Consider the following 19,692-nt stretch of genomic DNA (forward strand, 5'->3'; position numbering starts at 1 on the left):
ACTAGCATCAATAAGTCATCTCCACAAGAAGGCCATTGTATTTTCGGACTTTACTGGATTACCGAGACAAAATCAGAGGGTTGCACCAGCTGGATAGATGGGAAATGGCATCCTTCCGAATCAGACAAAGAAAACTTCAGAGATATATTTTGAACCACCTTAAGCCTCTACATATGAAATCAATAGTAGATCGAAATTCATTACTTCAGTGAGAAAAAAAAAAAGAAAAAAGAAAAGAAAAGAGAGAGTCACATTTGGCTAAAACCACTAAATTTATAAAATAATTATATTGGTTGGTTTTTGGTGCTCCGACAACCAAATCTGCTGCCATTTTGATCGTCGGAATTGAGCATGATTAAAGCATCTCTTTTTCCTAAACCTGGTTTTATTTGATTGCATTTGATGTTATGCATCATTTTTTTTAAAATAAAAAATTCCTCTCTATAGTGTTTCCATACTTCTCCTCCAACGTGACTCAAATTCAGGACCCAACGATCGTGAATAGAGATGTTTTACCAACTGAGCAAGCCTCATGCATCCTTGATAAGACGTTAGTGTCGGAAAAATATTACTTGCACTAATTATTTATATCAGACAAATAAATACGGAGTACATGATATGTGTTTTTAATTTGTATATAAATTATTTTCATATAATCATAATTAAGTGATACTATATTTTCTTACTTTAATTTGTGACCTTATAGTTAAATTGTTTAATTGGTGTAAAAATACTGGAGGATATTTCCCTGATGATTAGCACTTGCAAGAGTTCAGATTACAATTTCCCTGATGATATTTGAAATGAGTCAAAATTTAACAGAGAAATTAGTTCATGAACTACTGTAACTGAGTCGAAACATGATCAAATACTATCTAACAATAAACACGCAACACATATATTATAAAATAAAAGTCCAAGGAAATAAATAAAAAATCAAAAGCATGCTCTTTATAAATTCAAAACGATGCAACATATTAAATTTGAGGAAGACTAGAGGTGATTTGAAGTTTTAACTAAACTTGAGTTAGAAATTCGGGTTATCAAATTTAGAATTTGTTTCGAGTGAGTTGTTGAAATATATCGGGTAGATCTCAAGGAGTTTGAATCTCAAATTTGGGACGATTTTGCGAAGATTTGAGGTGGTTTGAATTGAAATTTGAGCCAAATTTGAAATTGAAGATAAACGCAAAAGAAGATGATATGTGATCTCACGTGCTCGTGTATCATTTGTATACCGTATATGTATCAAATGTGTATCTACTGTGTATCTATGTATACTTGTGCGTGAGATACATGTTAGATATATTTGGTATAAAGAAAATTATAAACTCGATTTCAATTACAAATTTTGATTCTAAATCAGTTCAAATTGCCTTAAATTTCGTATATTACCTTATCTATGAAATTTCAACGAATTCCTATATGTCATACAAAAAAAATCCTTTTTGCCTAGGTTTTTTTTTGAATATTATATACGAGCGATAATGAATTTTGACTCCAAACACGTCCAAATCACCTCAATTTTTTCTCAAATTTTGTATATCTTCTCGTATGTGTGTTTTCAATGAATTCCGATCATATCTATCGAAAACAAATCCTTTTTTCCAAGGTTTTTAAATGCCGAATATCTTTGGTAGTTTTTTTGACTATTTTGTATAGCATGACTTAATGGTTAATTATTGATAAGTAATCTATTTGGGGCTATTTCGGTAATTTTCTCTTAGTTTTCAGTTGTTGACTCCAAGGCCCTTTAGATAATTGATTTTAGGCCCGTTATTTTAACCAAATCACCAATTTTTGAACAAGAAAATATAAACCGAGCCTAAAACAATTTTTTTAAGCAAACCACGTTAGAAGTAACGTTCGCCATCCCCCACCCCATTTCTTAAACAACAAACTATGACAGAAGAAGACACTTCTTTAAAAAATTAGATCTATATACATACATCATTTTTCAAAATTTAAACTTCTAAACAACAGCCAAAGTGACAAGAAAGTCAAAGCATTTAATTGATCAGAAATATGGGGCAAGAAGAAAAACAATTACTGTAGTTCACACTGTTGAAATATGTGACATTGAAGGTGTTTGTATTGACTTTTAAGCTGGTCAAATCAACTTTTAAGCTTTTTTTAATTTTTTCAGTGTTTGACAAAGTTAAAAAATACTTAAAATAAGTTAAAAATTACTTAAAACAAGTCAAAAATAATAAATTGAGCAACCCCAAAAAACTAATTTTTAAAGCCAATTCAAACGGACTAATTGTCTCGCGTGAACTTTTAACTTCTAGAATAACCAAATGTGGTCAAAGTAAACGATGGCTTTTGAAGTTAAATATTATTATTTTGCATCATTGGTATTCCTTTGTCCTTTTCTTCCCAACCAAATAAGTACTTTTGCGGAGTTCACTTCACGTGGTTAAAACAAGACTTACGGATAACAATCAAATTTTATCGGGGACAGGAACCAGACTATAAAGTCTAATTAAAAAAAAATTCGGGCTTGCTTTTTCAATTCATATCTACGAGCGAGGATTCCTTTATCTCTTGCTCGCTTCGATCGGACTCTGACAGCTTAGGGAAAAATAATGGGTCGCTAACGAGGCCCCTAAATGACCGCCCTAAGGCCTACCTATTTTTTTCCCAATGTAAGGTTTTACAATTCTAGACTGTGATTATAACCAATCTAACGTAATAAACCTATCATAAGTTAAAGGATCTAGGAACTATGTGATTTTCACATACTAAACAAAGTAAATACATAAATCAAGAAACATACCCGATTTCATAATATTTTCTTGATGATTTATAGCGGAATTGTGTGACCTTTACTTGTGATTAAAAAAGTCCTTTTCTCTCTCTTTTCTTTCTACTTTCTTTCAAAAAAAAATGTTATTCTTTGGTTTTTTAAAGAGAGAGAAGACCGGTAGTTTTAACGCATAATCTCACTTTCCATCAAAGTGATGAGTGAGGAGTTTTAATCAAAATTAACTTTCCCAAATAGCGGAATTTAGGAAATTTAATTTAATATTTATTAAACCAAAAATAACTTGACCAATGTAACCAACGTGGACCATATTTTACATCCCTCTCTTAATATTTGTGCTTATCTCAATTTAGATTTTTCTTTTTTCTTCCAAATCTCAGTTTAGCATTTAAGACTGACGTTTTAAAATGAATGAATTGAATTTGATATTTTAGCAAAGATATAAAAGAAAATCGACAATTCTTTAAGGACAGTCGAAAGTGTCAATTTACACTACCTCACTAGTTCAGTTACCTAAAGGAATCATCTCCCACCAGATATATATCTACACATGATTTTAAACGAAACACCCACATAAGTTCATTTGCCATCCCTATTGCCAGTCTGCCATAAGCTACTGGTTCAAGAACACTTTGATACTCACTATACAACATAACAAGTCCGAAGGTAATGCGCATGCACTTTTGAATTAATTAACATGTGTGAAAATGTACAGTAAGTTTTTGGCAAAAGAATTTGAAATATGTCAAAATTCTGCTTTAAGGATTATACTTCTGTCCCTAATAAGGTTTCTCTTTTTCCTAGTACCTAATCCACTCATATTGGATACTCATGATTTAGTGCAGTTTTTGTTCCCCTTGATAAGACATCACCATCGTCCCACTTTCATAAACAATCATCGGGGAGAAGAAAATACTTAGGGTAAATTAGGCTAATTTATTATGATTAAATAATAAATTGAGATGGCTAAATGATACTTAGTAAAGCTGTATATACTTAAGATATCAAGCTGGGTTATAGCTTAGTTGTGGTGCTTTTATTGCTTACTTGGCGATTAATAAAATGTAATGCACTCATTATTTTGGTGTATGGATTAGATCCTAACAAGTATTTACTTCGTTACGTAATCCTGACACATGCATGATGCCAGCTGTATCTTGAAACTTTCCAAATTTAGAAACCTTACAAAACAGAAAGTGAACGTCATTTACAAAAACTAAACTCGAATAAACTTTAAATCATAACTGTTCATTTGGAAAACGGCACCAAAGTGATAACAAAGTCAAAGCCTTCAAGTTAGAAATATGGTGCAAATAGAAAACTAGTTCCCACTTTTGAAATATGTGCCGCCATCTCATGGTTTGAGCTTCTAACTTCTAGAGTCTAGACTAACCAAATCTGGTCAAAGTAAACGTTGGCATTTAAAGTTAAAAATTGTTATTTTGCATCTTAGAATATACAAAGAACAAAAAGAAAGATAAGTTGGAAAAACCAATTGGTTGTATCCCTCTCATTGTGCTTTATCTCAATTTAGCATTTGAACATGATTCAAGTGAGTTGGATTTGACATATGCACAAAGGCTGACCAAAGTTGGCTACTTTACTCTTTCTTCCCAGTAATTATTGTTTGAATTCTTCCAGCGTACAAGAATGCATCAGAAATGAATGTTAAATAATCCTGGCTAATGAGTTGATGTGTTGTGTATGTAACTGCCAAATCTTTCAAAGGACACTCAAAAGTGTATATAGAAGAATCCCGCTTTACCCCTTAGTGGTGACCTCTCAAGAATGAATTGGATTAGTCGGACCACTAATTTTGGATACCAGACAAAAAAAGTACCTAAAGAATCACCTCACACCACATACCTCTTATTTTCACATAAGCATTTGACTATTTAGGGTTTAGTTACTACAAAGAGATTTTTTAACATAAATAATCCATTATTTAAAATAAATAACAAAAATAATACAAAAAATTCAAATATATTAAGCATTTTCAGAAATAGACTACACATATGTTCGAGTAACGTTTTAGGTAATATTATTTCCAGAATTAACAGGCAAAAATTGACGGCTTATGGAGTAAATAGAGGTATAAAAAGTAACTATGAGTAACATTATATTTTACTATTTCGTTACGCCCGGTAATTGACAATATTGCTAAACTATCTTTTGCGACAATGAAGCTTTGTGAGCTATCGCCATTCAATTTCCAACTGTATCTGACACAGTGATGCACACTCACTAGAAAAGTATAGTATAGTCAGATGCTTGAAACTATTATCTGATTTGGAGGAGGAAGCAACTCGAACTACTATTATTAGTTTTAGATTAATCAGAAAATATCATTGATGCACTTTAAGGATTCATACGGTGAGAAATTCAAACTCAGAATGCTAATTCATACGGTGAGAAATTCAAACTCAGAATGCTAAAGCAACATGATATTAAAGGGCATTACAATGATTTAGTCCTGTATTCATATTCAAATAGAGCATAGTCCTCCATTCTGCACTCAAACTCTTAGTCTCAGAGCATTGAAATGGCGCCAAAAACTTCTGGATTGCAGCAAAGATGATCCTTCCATTGGTACAGTTTTCTTTCCAAGTCATTAAATGTTTTAGCATCAGACATATATGTTCGAGAAAATAAGGTTGCTTTATAATAAAATATAGTCCTCCTAATCAATCATACAAGTAATGCAAAGTTGGTTAACGACCATGTGATACAATCTTGTGATCTTCACCACTGTGACCATCTAGTTGCTATTAACTTCATACATCACAGTATCAAGGACCCAGACACACAAAATTGCAAAAAAATCCAGTACATCACCACTTATCATAGTTACAAAAAAATTACAACAAACAGTTTCCCCATATGCCACTTTCAAATTCACATACACAACCAAAATCTATAAACTGTATAGAAATAATGAATGTCTCACAAACAGGTGTGCCACTTTAGATATACAATAATCAAGCTTTAGAGGCTTCTGCAGAACCTTGTTTCAAGGCTCTGTCCAGTCTTGTCTCAAATGGAGTTGAATGCCAATTCACTCTCTTATCCTGCATTGTCGTGAGAACCTCTTAGTACCCCTAGTGATTGTGTAAGCAAGTCGTATCATTACTGAAAAAAATTTCATATCAACCTACCTCTCTGTACTTGCTAGTTGAGTTTGGTATGCCTTTAAAAGAAGAAGCTGACCCAGAGTTCGTAGAGGGATTCCAGTAGGTCCCAACAGTTCCTATGATAGGCATCTCATCAGGGCTCCGACTGGGTGATTTCCTCGGGGAGGAATACGCCGACATCTGTTTCAGCTCCTCAACTGTCAAGGCACCTAAAATCGGTCTGTCTTCAAAGCTCATCACAGAGTTGGAACCCTGTGAAATACTCTTTTCTGATGTAACAGCCTCAAGCATACCGGAGCCAGCCTTCTTAGTGGTGTCAGGTGTAACCAACCAATTTGAGAGACTAGCATCAACTCCAGTTTCTTGATCCTTAAGCTTTGGCCTGAAACTAGATGACGATGATTGCTTAAATGTCGGTTCTAAACTGAATGAAGCACGAGGGCCTTCTACTTCTGCGGCAAAATTTTCCTTCTGCGGCAGCAGCTTCAAGGGTTCTGCTGCTTTTGATTTAACAGATTTCCACTGACTGAGGTTTTCCACAGGGTTCAACACAGGATGGATATAAGCACTCCTATCTCTTACATATCCTTTTGTTTCGCCCTTTCTCATTTCCTTCTCAGGCACGCCAAACATAGCAGGACTATCCACTTCCTCCTCGTCATTCACTAGATGAAAGGACTTGTCATCAACCTTAGATCCCAATGATGCAGTTACCACTGATTCAGACCACACTTGAATTCCACCTTCACAATCGGAATCCCCGCTGTAGTCTTCATCATCGAGATCACATTCGTCGTCCAAGTCACTGTCGTCACCAAACTCCTCAGCCTCATCATCACTGTCTCTACAGTTCTGATACCTGTGGTTTGGAGGGTATGATCCAACACTAGATATGGCCGAACCCTCTTCTGAGGAAGTGTTGGACTGGCTTGATTTAGCAAGACAACCCTCCTCTTCTTCGTTTTCACCAGCTTTCTTGCTTTCAGGTAAAGAATCTGTACTTTCATAGATTGAAACAGGATCATATGTAGTGACCTTTGAATCAAAGGTAACTCTTTTTCTAGCACTCAAGCTCAGTTGTTCCTCAGACCTATCTCTGCATCACAAAAATCCATATTATTTAAATTGGTAAAATGTGGTGGAAAATATAGAAAACAAATTAAAGGCACTAATAAAGTCAGTAACTCACTGTGCTTCTGCAACCAAGTTCCGAGACCCATCATCTCTACATCACAACAATCCATATCATTCAACTTAGTAAAATATAGTGGAAAAGATAGATAATAAATTTAAGACACTAGTAAAAGCAGTAACTCACCGTGCTTCCGCAACAAAGTTCTCAGAGGAGGGTTCCTCTGTGATGCTTTGTTCAGTGGAGATGGTGCTTTTTGGAGGATCCCTACAAACATGTTTCTGCAGCAAAATAGTACACCAATCAAGAAATTTCCATATTATCCACTTAATTAACCCTAATGGGAGTAAAACCTTATACTGAACTTGACTATAGCTCAAATTTAGATCAAACAAATTTCAAGAATTTATTTTTCTTTCTACCCTAGGAGTATAGCAAGTAATAAGGGGTTAGTCCAAAACACTCACTTAATCAAGAATAAACTTTTCTGGAGTAAAATTTTATTTTTAACTTGTTTAAATGGTTCTAAAAACTGTTAGGATAATTTATGACACTAACCTAGAAATGTCCATCATCATCAGTTTAATTAACCCTAACCCCACTTAAACCAACTTCCACAATATTAACTAAAGCTGAAATCTTGCTCAAACACAATAAAATTTCAGGAATTCACTTTCCAAGAATTTCATAAATAGAACAAGGAAAATAGGGAAAAGTAACAACTAAAGAGTGGCACAGAAGGGTTATTCTGAAACACATACTTGGTCTCGAGGGATGACTTTGTGCCTCTGTTTGCTGCGACGTTTCTTGTCCTTATCACCACCAAAACACCCAAGAAAACAACCCATTTAAGCAGAACTCAAATTTGTTGTGAACTCAAATCTTGGTTTCAGATTTGGATTCTGTTCCAGCCAAGAATGTTGAAGAAATAACAAAGGGGTATGTATTAGCCAAGAATCCTCATGATGATAGCAGAGGAGGAGCGTTTGGGGAGTGGAGTAATTGAAACGGTCAAGAAATTTGGTGGGGGGGGCTAAGACAGGAGGGGGGGAAAGGGGTTTATTACTTTGAAAAAAGTGCAAGTGACCGTTATACTTGAGTTGATAATTGTGGGGGGTTTTGTGCAAGAGAACAGCCTGTACTACCAACGTTACGTATCACAGCCGTGGATTTTGTTACTTTATTTTGATTTCTTTCTTAATAAATAATGCTCCATCCTATTTTAATTTATATGAACTCATTTAACTAGATATGCTCGTACGGAGTATAAGAAAAAAAGAAAATTTTTAAACTTGTAGTATAAAATGAGTTACATATATTTTGTGTGGTTATAAATCATTACATAAAGATAAATTGTTTCCAAATAAGGAAAGTGATCATTCTTTTTGGCACGGACTAAAACAAAATACGTTCACATAAATTGAAACGGAGGAAGTAATAATAATTGTGGGTTAAAAGAATTTTATAATATGAACTACCGGACAACTATTCATAATAAATGAATTAATAAATCAAAAAATTAAAGTAAACAATTTGCTATAATAGAATAATAATTTACACCTGATAATATAAAAGAATCATTCCATTAGTGCATATAATCTAAATCTTTTTAATAACCTTTTCACTTTTTTTTTTGGAGGGACGAGATTCAAACATTACAACTCAAATCAATCACTAACTCTACTGAAATAGCTATAATCAGATTTAATTAGCCTATCTTATGAGATCCGAACCACATCATCTGGTAAATCCTTTTTAGTATAATTTTTTTCTATTTTTGCAGCTCCCTCTAGGTGATGAAGTACTTCCTCTATCTCAACTTGTTGGGAACTATTGTTTATTAAAATTAATTTGATCAATTTTTGATATTAAGCAGAGTAGATTAGTTTTTTAAAGTTAAATTTAAATATTGATAAATTACATGAAAACAACAATAAGTTAAAATACTCCTCGTATCAAAATGACAAATGAATACAATCATAAATGTTAGTCAAAATTCATGTAAATTTTCAAATATTTTAATATAGAGAGATTTAGTAATGGCACCCACTTTCCTTAAAATCAGGCAAATAGATAAAAGACACACATATTTTTGGCTGGTCAATTATATTTGTTTATTTTATTTCTTATTCTCCTTAAAATTTTATAGGGATATGCAGTTTCCTCTTCCAGATTTAGCACTATAAATGCATTCTTAAAATTGCTTTTATCGGAAAGCTTTACTTTTTCTTGTTCTCTAATCGTACAAATAAGCTAAGACATGTTTTAAATAACAGTTTTTTATATTACATTAGAAACTTATTTAAGCTCACTAAAGAAGTTATCATTTAATTACAATTTGATATACAATTTACCATTTATATACAAAATAATGTATTAGATCACAATCTTCCTCATTTTTTTCTTCCCCGGTGAATTTTGGTGCTCAACCATTTTTTCTTTTTCTGGTCACAACCACTGCCGCCTCCCTTTTCTTCTTATATCAATCGCCCCACGACCATCAAGATTGAAACTTCTAAATGAGAATTCACTTCCAAAAAATAAGGCCTTTCAATATTGCAGACGAAAAATATCAAACAACAGTAACAATAAGTACAATGAGCTACAACCTTGATTTTTTGAATCCTTATAATCCATAAAATATAGTAGTTAAAGTTAGAAAACGTCAATCTTCAGCTGAAAAATCACGATTACAGAAGCTGAAACAACTGGATTTTGCATTTGGTGAAACAGAAACGTAAACATATTAATGATTTCTTTTAGCTTTTTGAATCAATAAACTAATCATATTAATCAGAAGCGTGTAAATTAAATTGGAAGTCTGAATCTATTAAAAACTCCATTGACAGACATTAAAAAATTTTAAATTCGAAAATCGAATTTTGCAAAATTGTTGTTTGTTTGGATTGGGTGTTGTTGCAAATGATTGAGAATATCCTTTGGAGTTTATATCTCAATTTTGAGAGAATTTGGAGAAGATTCAACGTAGTTTTGGTTGGAATTTTATATTGAAACTCAAAGAAAAAGACATAAACAAATTGTATATATTTTGTATGTTGGTGTGTATATACAACTAACATAATTGTATACAAGCTGTATATAAATTGTATGTAAATTATAGTTTTGACCGGATTTCTGTACAAAATATTTTGTATTTAAGTTGTAAATGAATTGTAGATTTTGACCGGATTCTGTACAAAAAATTTGTATTTAAGTTGTAGATAAATTGTAGATTTTGACCGGATTTGTATATATTTTGTAAAAAACTTTAGTTACTTTCCGTAAATAGAAAAACTTAGACAAAACCGAGTAAATAAGTTTAAAATCTCGTATATATACGAAAAAGTCCCTGGGATAAATGTCAAATAGAGGTCCATCACAGAAGTTAATATTACCTAAGTGTGGTTTGTGACTTAACAAAAATTATTACTACTTCTTCTCCTAAAATTAGTTTGGGGGTAAAAGTTGAATAAGCAATAAAAAGAAGTCAAAGTTGCAAAGCAAAATGTAGTTTAAAATAAAGAACAAGGTATACAGTTGAAAAATAAATATTAGTCTAATCCAAATGTGATTCCCCAAGTGTGGCGATTCGAACGTCGGAATAACCCCAAAATACAAGACAAACGTTCCCTAAATCCTGAAAAAGCTATCTATAGCTAACAAACTTGTACCATCTATGACATGTGTCCAACCCTCGACTAGCCAATACACGAGGACTTGATTGAAAATTAGGAAAACTAGGGACTAAATAACAAAGGCTAAAAACTTAATTTTTTTTTTATATATATATTTGGACTCATTCTCATTCGGACTCTCAGCTGGACCGGTCCAATTCTAATAATATACATAAATACCTGTCTTACTTTAAATTTCAGAGTCAAGGTCCAAACCGTGACATCCCATAACAAACCTTGTCCTCAAGGTTTGGGTATATACCAGCAATGACATTCTTATGTTCACTTCCTTCTATTTTGTTACTCAAAATACCACTGACAATCCATTGCACATGTGGAATCGGATTGAAGGATCCCATTTTCCATTGGAAGAATTCATTCAAGTCAAAAACAGTAGTAGTTTCAGTACCAAGGACAAAAGTAGCAATATGCACGAGACAACAATTTATGGTTTCTCCGCCAATTTTTTTATAAAGAAGACTACCTTGAACAGTACTTATAAATGCCTTGCACCTGTTGCACCCTATTTTGCACGGGACAAAACAAACTACAACTTATAGTACTCTACAAAGTTAATTAAAGTTTAGAGTCACCACCTAGTATTTAAGGTATACCAGGATACCTATATTACACTATATAACAACAATAACCCAGTATAATCTTACTAGTGGGGTCTGGGGAGAGTAGTGTGTATGCAGACCTTACCCCTACCCTGGGGTAGAGAGGCTGTTTCCGATAGACCCTCGGCTTCCTCCCTCCAAGAACTCCCCACCTTACTCTTGGGGTGACTCGAACTCACAATCTCTTGGTTGGAAGTGGAGGGTGCTCACCACTAGAACAACTCACTCTTGCATTATATTACACTATATAATGTACACTAAATTATGGTCTGCGAAACCGTTGAGATTATGAGTAAGGGCTCAAGTTATCTCGAGGGAAGGGTGTTAGACATCCCTCAAGATTCACAAAATGTGGTTCATGTGGACTCAATCAAATAAATGAGGGAAGGTTCAAAAGAATGATTAATTTGATATATACAAAGAACGGTAAAGTAGCTTGAATGAGGAGTGATTAAATAAGAATGTCACATGGTAAAGGATAAATGTCTATGTATGATAAATTATATACAAAAGGGGGATGAAGTATGTGAGAATTATAATTTTTAAAAACTGACAAAATGCAAAGCAAATATGTAGTAACAAGTGAAGTATTTTGTAAATTAACTAAATATATTATAGTTAAAGAATACACTTGAAAAAATTTGATTTATGTCCAAGGGTAAATTATTTTGAATGAGAGGCTAAATTGTAAGGAAAGAAAAACTTATTCTGAAGTAATTGGCTAAGAGAGGAAAGAATTATTTTTAGTGTAATGAATAGGGTAAGAAAAGAATTAACTCAATATTTTACAAAAATACATTAAAAGGGGACAATTAATTGAGACAAGCAAATAATAAAATGTTTGTATTTACGTGCAAATGTAGTAAAAGTAAATGATCAAATGTATGAAATAATTTATATTTTTTAAAATCGGTGCACAAGACACAAAGAGGAGAATTTGGTGTTTTTAAAAAATAGGTTAAATGAGTGAAAAGTATTGATATATATATTTGACTAACGTATAAAATATAATAAAGAATGATAGACAATAAGTAAGACAAGGTTAAATGTTACAAACACTATGTCTTGCGCCTTTCAATTTAATGAGTAGAGTATGAAAGAATTGTTGGGATTTTAAGCTTATATAGCTTAAAGAGGGTGAATGAGAAATGGAGGGAAAATAAAATATTTGAGTTTCCCTTGGCAAAGGGACATTGTTCCATATCGGAGGAAGAAAAGACTTTTGATGGGTATATATATAATTGCTCTTCTTCTAGCTCTTAAAGAGTTAAGAAGAAGGCAAGCCTCGCGCCGTCGTCGTCGTCGTCGCTCGACTCGGCTTCGGCTTCGGATATTGTTGGGATTTTAAGCTTGTGTAGCTTAAAGAGGGTGAATAAGAAATGGAAAAAAAATAAAATATTTGAGTTTCCCTTGGCAAAGGAAAATTGTCCTATATCGGAGGAAGAAAAGGCTTTTGATGGGTATATATATAATTACTCTTCTTCTAGCTCTTAAAGAGTTAAGAAGAAGGCAAGCCTCGCGCCGTCGTCGTCGTCACTCGCTCGGCTTCGGTTTCGGCTTCGGCTTCGGATTTGGTCAAAGATTGATTGATTAATCTTTTTGGACAAAATTCCTTTCAATTATTTAATTAATTAATTAAATAATTAACGAAAAATTCAACCTGGAATAACCCATGACCCGCGACCCGGTTCGGTCAGGCCCGTTTTTTTCCCGGATTATTTTAAATATATTTTTTCGCAATATTTCAAACAACCCTGTTCCAACAGCCATGGCTGTTTCTGAGTTTGAATCCCAGAATCTTTCCTTACGAAATTTTCTGAGCTTCTTCTTCTTCTTCTTCTGCACAAAAATTTCAGTGTGTTTTACAGCCTTCGAGTGGCTCGCTGTTCACCGACGTTTTGGTACCAACACTCCGGTGAGTTAAATCGTTCTATCCTGGGAGGATATATTCCAGCACCTCGAGTACTTGAGGGGAATAATTTTCTTAAGGACACACTGTGTATTCAGTGGACTCGATTTATTCCTATACTATTTTTTCCAGAATTTATTTCGTTAAACAAGTATTACTAGCTTTCTGTTTTATTTTTCCAGAAAGTTTAATTGTTTATTACAGCAATACAGAATTATAACAAGAATTTTGTTTATGATAAATGAACAAGTATAGGAAATTGTTTAAGGGGTGAGAGTGTAAAATAATATGTGGTGATAATTAGAATATTTACAAATTGACTAAATGAACATTAATTAAAGAATACATTTTGAAAGAATTTGATTGATGTACAAAGATTAACCATTTAAGTGAGAATCTAAATTAAAGAGATGTACTTTACATGATTGACAAAAGGTGGAAAAGAATAATCTTTGAACAACCTTTGCATATAATGAATAAAGTAGAAGAATTAATTTAATGAGTACAGAATGAATGTGGTATAAGAAGATATGTCAAAATGTTTATGGCATAGAAAATTATCCCGTTAATATAAAGAAATATCTGCGCTAAAGAATAGGTTATCATTCAATGAGCAACTACAGACTATCTCTAGAATCATGGTCTTGAAACACAAATTATGTGAGGCAAGCCCAAATGACTACAAGGCCCAAATCTCTCAAAGAATAGTATAATAATTCAATTACAACTTCTATACAAATTATATCTATCTGAAGCGTGTCAATTAAAGAAGAATTTACATACAAGGAGGTTCGGAAAGCATGCTCATATAATTTTATGACAAAGACAAAATTATTTATTTAATTTTTGGAAGAAAATGACGTGTTTTCATTTTTTATGTATATGATTAATTTAATTAGTTAGGTATACACCGATTCTAAATTAATTAACCATATTACAAAATATATCTCATACAAACTTCAAAAATTACTCAACACACAATATTTCAAGTTAGTCTGATTATTAACTAGATGCAATTCACCCTAAGTGTTTGGCAAATGGATAAACATCAAAGCAAGCAAGCAAACATAACATATATCTACTTCTTTACTATACTTTACGTTTGAGTACATCCGAGAACAGGAAGTATGAAGTGAGGATCGATGAGGGATTTGTCTTCGTCTCCGAGCGACATCTTTCCAAAGCGTTTTGGATAAAGTACGAAACATAGGCAGCTATTAGGGAATCAAAGTTAGCCAAAATAGCATCAAGCATTCAACAGTAAGGCGACGACAAGGCAACAAGTTCCTCACAGGCTACTACAAAACAAATAAACGGGTCTTTGTAAGAGATTCGAGACAAATAAAATCAAAGACTTGTTAGAGAATTTGAACTTCATAGCACAGTAGGATAATATGGATGAAACAAGCAAAACAATCTCCTGTCAACTTTGTCGTCTTTAATGAAGGTCGCTGGAGAATATAGAGGTCACCGGTGTTGAGTTGGTAGCGTCGCTTCCACGGCAAATGCCGGAACGACGCCTGAAACGGGGGTCAAAGAGCAATGGTCACATGAGGTCTTCTTCTCGGTTGTCTGAACAACTCTAAAGGTTTCGATCTTAGACCAACCATTTTTGTCGGTGTTCGATAGCTCGTCGGAGTTTCTATTTTTTGACCAGATCTAAAACGCTCCGACCAAAGTCATAATAGGGAGATAAAGGGCAGCACAATAAGGTTTTCGGCCATGTGGATGGCCGGCTGTATTCTTCAAAATAAGGGGATGAAAGAGATGCATGGTTCTCCATGTGAGAACAAGAGAGAGTGTGAGGGGAGAACAATGAGAAGTGAGAAAGAAGATGGTGAATCAAGTTCGCTGGTCAGCCGGTGACAAAATCCGACAGCGACGATCACTGGCAGGGGTAAGGAAGAAGGGCGCTGCCCCTTTATTCTCTCAAAGTAAGAGGGAAGTCTCCAAGGAGATGCGGCTGAAGGTGTATAATAAAGGGGGTTAGGGTTTTGAGAGGGTAAAGGGGATTTTTATAGTAGGGCTTTTAGGTTATAAAAAATATCTCCTATATGTTGACCTAATTTTAGTAATAAATAATTGTAAAATGGAAAGCATAATATGTGGTCAAAATTGTAAAGAATGTCATGGCACATCGATGTCATGTCACATCAAATATCTTGTTACGTTGGATGTCGACGGGATATTAATTTGACTAGATTGGATCCGTATTTTGAATTAAACTTAACTGGCTTCCGTGTAATTAATAGACTATGGTATATAAGAAAATATTTATTTAATCACTAAATATTGTAGTATTTATTTAAAATTATAATTTCTACGATGATGTAGTAATTATTATTTATTTTTGAAGGATAATAAATTGATGTCATATCCTAGTATTTGGAAAATAGGAGAATAATCAATAAATTATTCTGATTTTGTTAGAAAATGCACAAAAATGATAATACTTAACTAATTGCAATAAAATGATAAAAGTTCCCATATTTTGTAAAAATAGGAGTAATTATCAATAAATTGCATTAAAACCATATAATGTGCAAAAAAAACTATATTTTTATCATTTTTGACTAGGGAGTATGTATAAGTTAATTTTAAAATACGGATGGTCAAAATTGAGTGTCAACAGCTGCCCCTCTTTGACCGGAGATAATGTAAGAGTATATGGGCAATGAAATTGACACCATACTCGATTTTGACCCGATATGACTGAGTGGGAATGAGGCGATTTAGACGATTGTGATCGAACTCTAGTTTCTGAGTTGCCTATATATCTCAGGTTGCATGAGAATCAGGTCGCCTATAGTTCTGGAATGAAACTGAGTACTACTTATGATTCGTAGCCTCATGCAGTGGAAGATAAATGTTTGAGGATGAAAAGGTTCGTGTAATCTCGACATTGCTTCCAAGATCGCCCCAGTGTCGGACAGTTGTAACACTAGGACGTGGATGTTGGATGATGGATGGATTGATTCGAATGGATTTCGATGTGAATGCGGTCGGGATCTGTTTTGAGTTTTCCTACATATCTCGGATGTAACGAGAATCAGGCCGATTGTAGTTCGAGAAAGCGGTGGGATGAATTTGATTTTTGATTTTGAAAGTTCCCCCAACGTCAAGTTGTGATGACACTGGTGTTATTTTGACTATAGGGGTTCGGATTGCCTACACACCATATGTGAATGGGACATAAGATGATACTTGGGGACATGCCATCGATTGCTATTTGGAAAGCTCGACATCCGTCCTCAAAATCTGTCCCAATTTATTGATGGAAGATAATCCCACGTTGTGTCGTGTCAGTAGAGTTGACGAGGTGTGGACTATGAATTCTAGGATAGAACTTTTAACTCGAAAGGGACCCGGGCTAGATACCATTCCGAAGTGATCATAGCACTTTGAATTTTGGAGGAAATCTGGCTGAGTACCAGTCCGAAGTGATCGGAGCACTTTGAATTTTGGAGGAAATCCTGATTGAGTATCGATCCAAAGTGATCGGAGCACTTGAATGAAAAAGGAAATCCGGGTTGTGTACCGGTACGAAGCGATATCGGAGAATTTAAATCTAAGATACTCGTATTAGAAGGTGGATGCTTGTAAAATTTGAACTTGAAATGAAATGCCCATTGTTTAGGAGGGTGCCTGGAAAATCTGGCTTGAAATGAAATTCTCATTGTTCATGAGGGCGCCTGGAAAAGCAAAAAGTTATTATTTAGATGCAAAATGATGGATTTTTTGAAATGATACGGTCGGGTCTGACTAAGACTGCCTACATATCCCAATGGAATTCGGCTAAAACGAAGTTCTGTTTTAATAAATGACTGAATCCGATGTGGATTGCCTACATATTCCTACCAAAAGAAATCAAGTCGCGACGTAGTTCCGAATATATAGAAATGATTTTTTTGATTTTCTATTTAAAGAGTGGGACCTGACCTTACGTGAGTTGCCTACGTATCACCCCATTAGAAGTCAGGTCGGGCGTAGTTCTGCTACAATAAAACCTAACTACACTGTCAATAAAACTTGACTCTTTTTGTTTTATGTATTTTTTGCTGTTTTGTAGAGAATATTGTAAAGAAAGACTAAGATTTTATTTATTGATCATCATTTTTGACTTGACTTTGGTTGGTACCAACTATTAGTTTTGTGCCTAGTAATTTTCACCATATACTTTCCATTAAACCGAGATCGTCTTATGGGTAATTCCTATAGCTTCGAGTGATACCTAATATATATACCTAAGTTCGACAAGATTTGTTCAGCTTGCTTTAATTAAAGGTTTTGAATTCTACCTATCATCATGTTTCGAGTGCCCTCACTAAAAGAAAGTCCTAATTTGCACACATATTTTGAAGTATTTTTATATTTTTACTTTTAGGATATTTTGAGAAGTACACTCACACTAAAAAAGATGTTCAATGCATGCACTTGAGATACCATATGCTTGACCTTTATGGAGTATCCACTAATGTGAGGACACTTGGAATAAGATCATATAGGCCTTTGTTATTAGCTTGTAATGTAGGCTTAGGGACATGTAGAATATTCATTTGAAGTACACTGCTCAGCTGAAGTCTCGCATCTGTGGAAGGATTTTTGCTTCTGCACAATTGCTTCTGCGATGCCCAAATGCGCATCAGCGAGATGCTCCGCTTCTGCGTTTCAGCGATCGTACCTGTGACGTCGCAGGTGCACATTTTCTTTTGCTTCTGCGACCAAACACCAGCCCTGTCCAATGTCGCTTTTGTGATGACTGCCTTGCTTCTACGAGGTCGCTTCTGCGATCAAGCTTCCGCAGAAGCGATTGCACCAGCAAGTCCAAAATTCCAGCATTTCCTTAAGTCCAAAAATCGATCTGTTAGTCATCCGAAATCCACCCGAGGCCCTCGGGGCCTTAACCAAATATACCAACACGTCCCAAAATACAATACGAACTTTGTTGAAGCCTCAAACTACATTAAACAACGTCGAAATTATGAATCGCACCTCGAATCAACTTATGAGTTCTCAAATCTTCCAACTTCTATAATTTGCCCCGAAACGTACCAATTCAATCCAGAATGACTTCAAATTTTGCACATGAGTCATAAGTAACATAATGGACCTGTCCCAATTTCCGAAATCAAAATCCGACCCCGTTATTAACAATTCCACCTTTGTCCAAACTTATAAATATTATAAAACTTCAAGTTTTCCAATTTTTGCCAAAATGCGCCAAATCGTCCTACGGACTTCCAAATCCAAATCCAAATCCAGACATACGTCTGAGTTTGTATTTATCATACAAAGCTATTGAAATCATCAAAACTCCATTCTGGAGTCTTTTGCACAAAAGTGAAATTCCGGTCCACTTTTTCATTTAAGCTTAAAAAAAATAAGAATTATTCTTTCAATTTAATTCCGAATCTTCTTAAAACCAAACTCGACCATGCACGCAAGTCATAATGCACATTACAAAGATGCTCGAGACCTTAAGCAGCTGAACCGATGCTAATTCTCAAAACGACAAGTCAGATCGTTACATTCTCCCCCTCTTAAACATGCGTTCGTCCTCGAACATGCCAAGAATTATTCTGGGGACTCCAATTTACTGAGGGTTGCACTGTCTCCATACCTTCTGTGTTCAAACCATGCTTCGGCGCTTGATCTTGTTCGACTCGATGTCCCTTTCTTTTGTTTTGACTACTTTTTGAACTTGTTGGAGGTTCTTCTTCCTTTTCAGAGATTTCTTATTTCTTTTTTTCTTTTTTCTTTTAGGAGTTTCTCATGCTTTGCAGGAGTTTTCCCTTCCTTTTGTTAAAGATCCTCCTCTTTGAGTTGTGGAGTTGTCTCCTTTTTGTTGGATTTTCTTCAAATTTGCGGAAGGTTTTCTCCTTCTTGTTGGATCCTCCTTTTGAACTTGCGGAGTTTCACTTTTTCTTTTTCCTGAAGTTATATCTTTGATTGTCTTGGACTTTGCATCTTTTGCCTTTACATACATGTTACCTTCACATTGGTCTTCGTACAAAGTTACACATTTTGAGCGCGCGCAAGGAGGTTGGGCCAAGAGGGTGGTAGTGCTCGTAAGCACAATGAAGGGTATAGGCTAAGATATGGTTGTCCAAAGAAAAGACTTAAGTCTCAAAGGGGGAAATGCTAAGGATTGACGTCATTTGGTAGAAATGCCCAACTGGGTCAAAGAAGTCCTATGATCCTTTCCCAAATCAAGCGTTACTCAGGATTTCGCCTCAACAGACATTCGGGCCAAGTTTTAGATCTACAATGCAATGCAATAAATTTTAAATCTAAAGCTCACTACACAATGTACAAGAAATGATGAGGTCGGCTTTATTCTTACCCTAACTGTAAGCAGGAGATTTTTCAAGCGTCACTAGGCATAATTAAGAGGTATCACAAAATTCTATGATTTATCCGAAACTGATCATCACCATCATACCACTTAAATACTTGTTC

General features: G+C 34.5%; 1 protein-coding gene across 1 annotated transcript; it reads right to left on the reverse strand.

Annotated features, from left to right (window-relative positions):
- Window positions 1-5,406: 5,406 nt before the first annotated feature.
- LOC107820516 (uncharacterized) lies at window positions 5,407-8,065 on the reverse strand. The gene is made up of 5 exons (XM_016646807.2): window positions 7,792-8,065; window positions 7,217-7,311; window positions 7,088-7,123; window positions 5,923-6,994; window positions 5,407-5,835 (listed from the first exon to the last, which is right to left on the reverse strand). Exons 1-5 carry the CDS (start codon window positions 7,876-7,878, stop codon window positions 5,746-5,748), a joined length of 1,380 nt encoding a protein of 459 aa, XP_016502293.1. The 5' UTR covers window positions 7,879-8,065; the 3' UTR covers window positions 5,407-5,745.
- Between the last annotated feature and the right edge of the window lie 11,627 nt (window positions 8,066-19,692).

Source organism: Nicotiana tabacum, chromosome 19 (assembly GCF_000715075.1).
Source record: "Nicotiana tabacum cultivar K326 chromosome 19, ASM71507v2, whole genome shotgun sequence".
NCBI lineage: Eukaryota > Viridiplantae > Streptophyta > Magnoliopsida > Solanales > Solanaceae > Nicotiana > Nicotiana tabacum.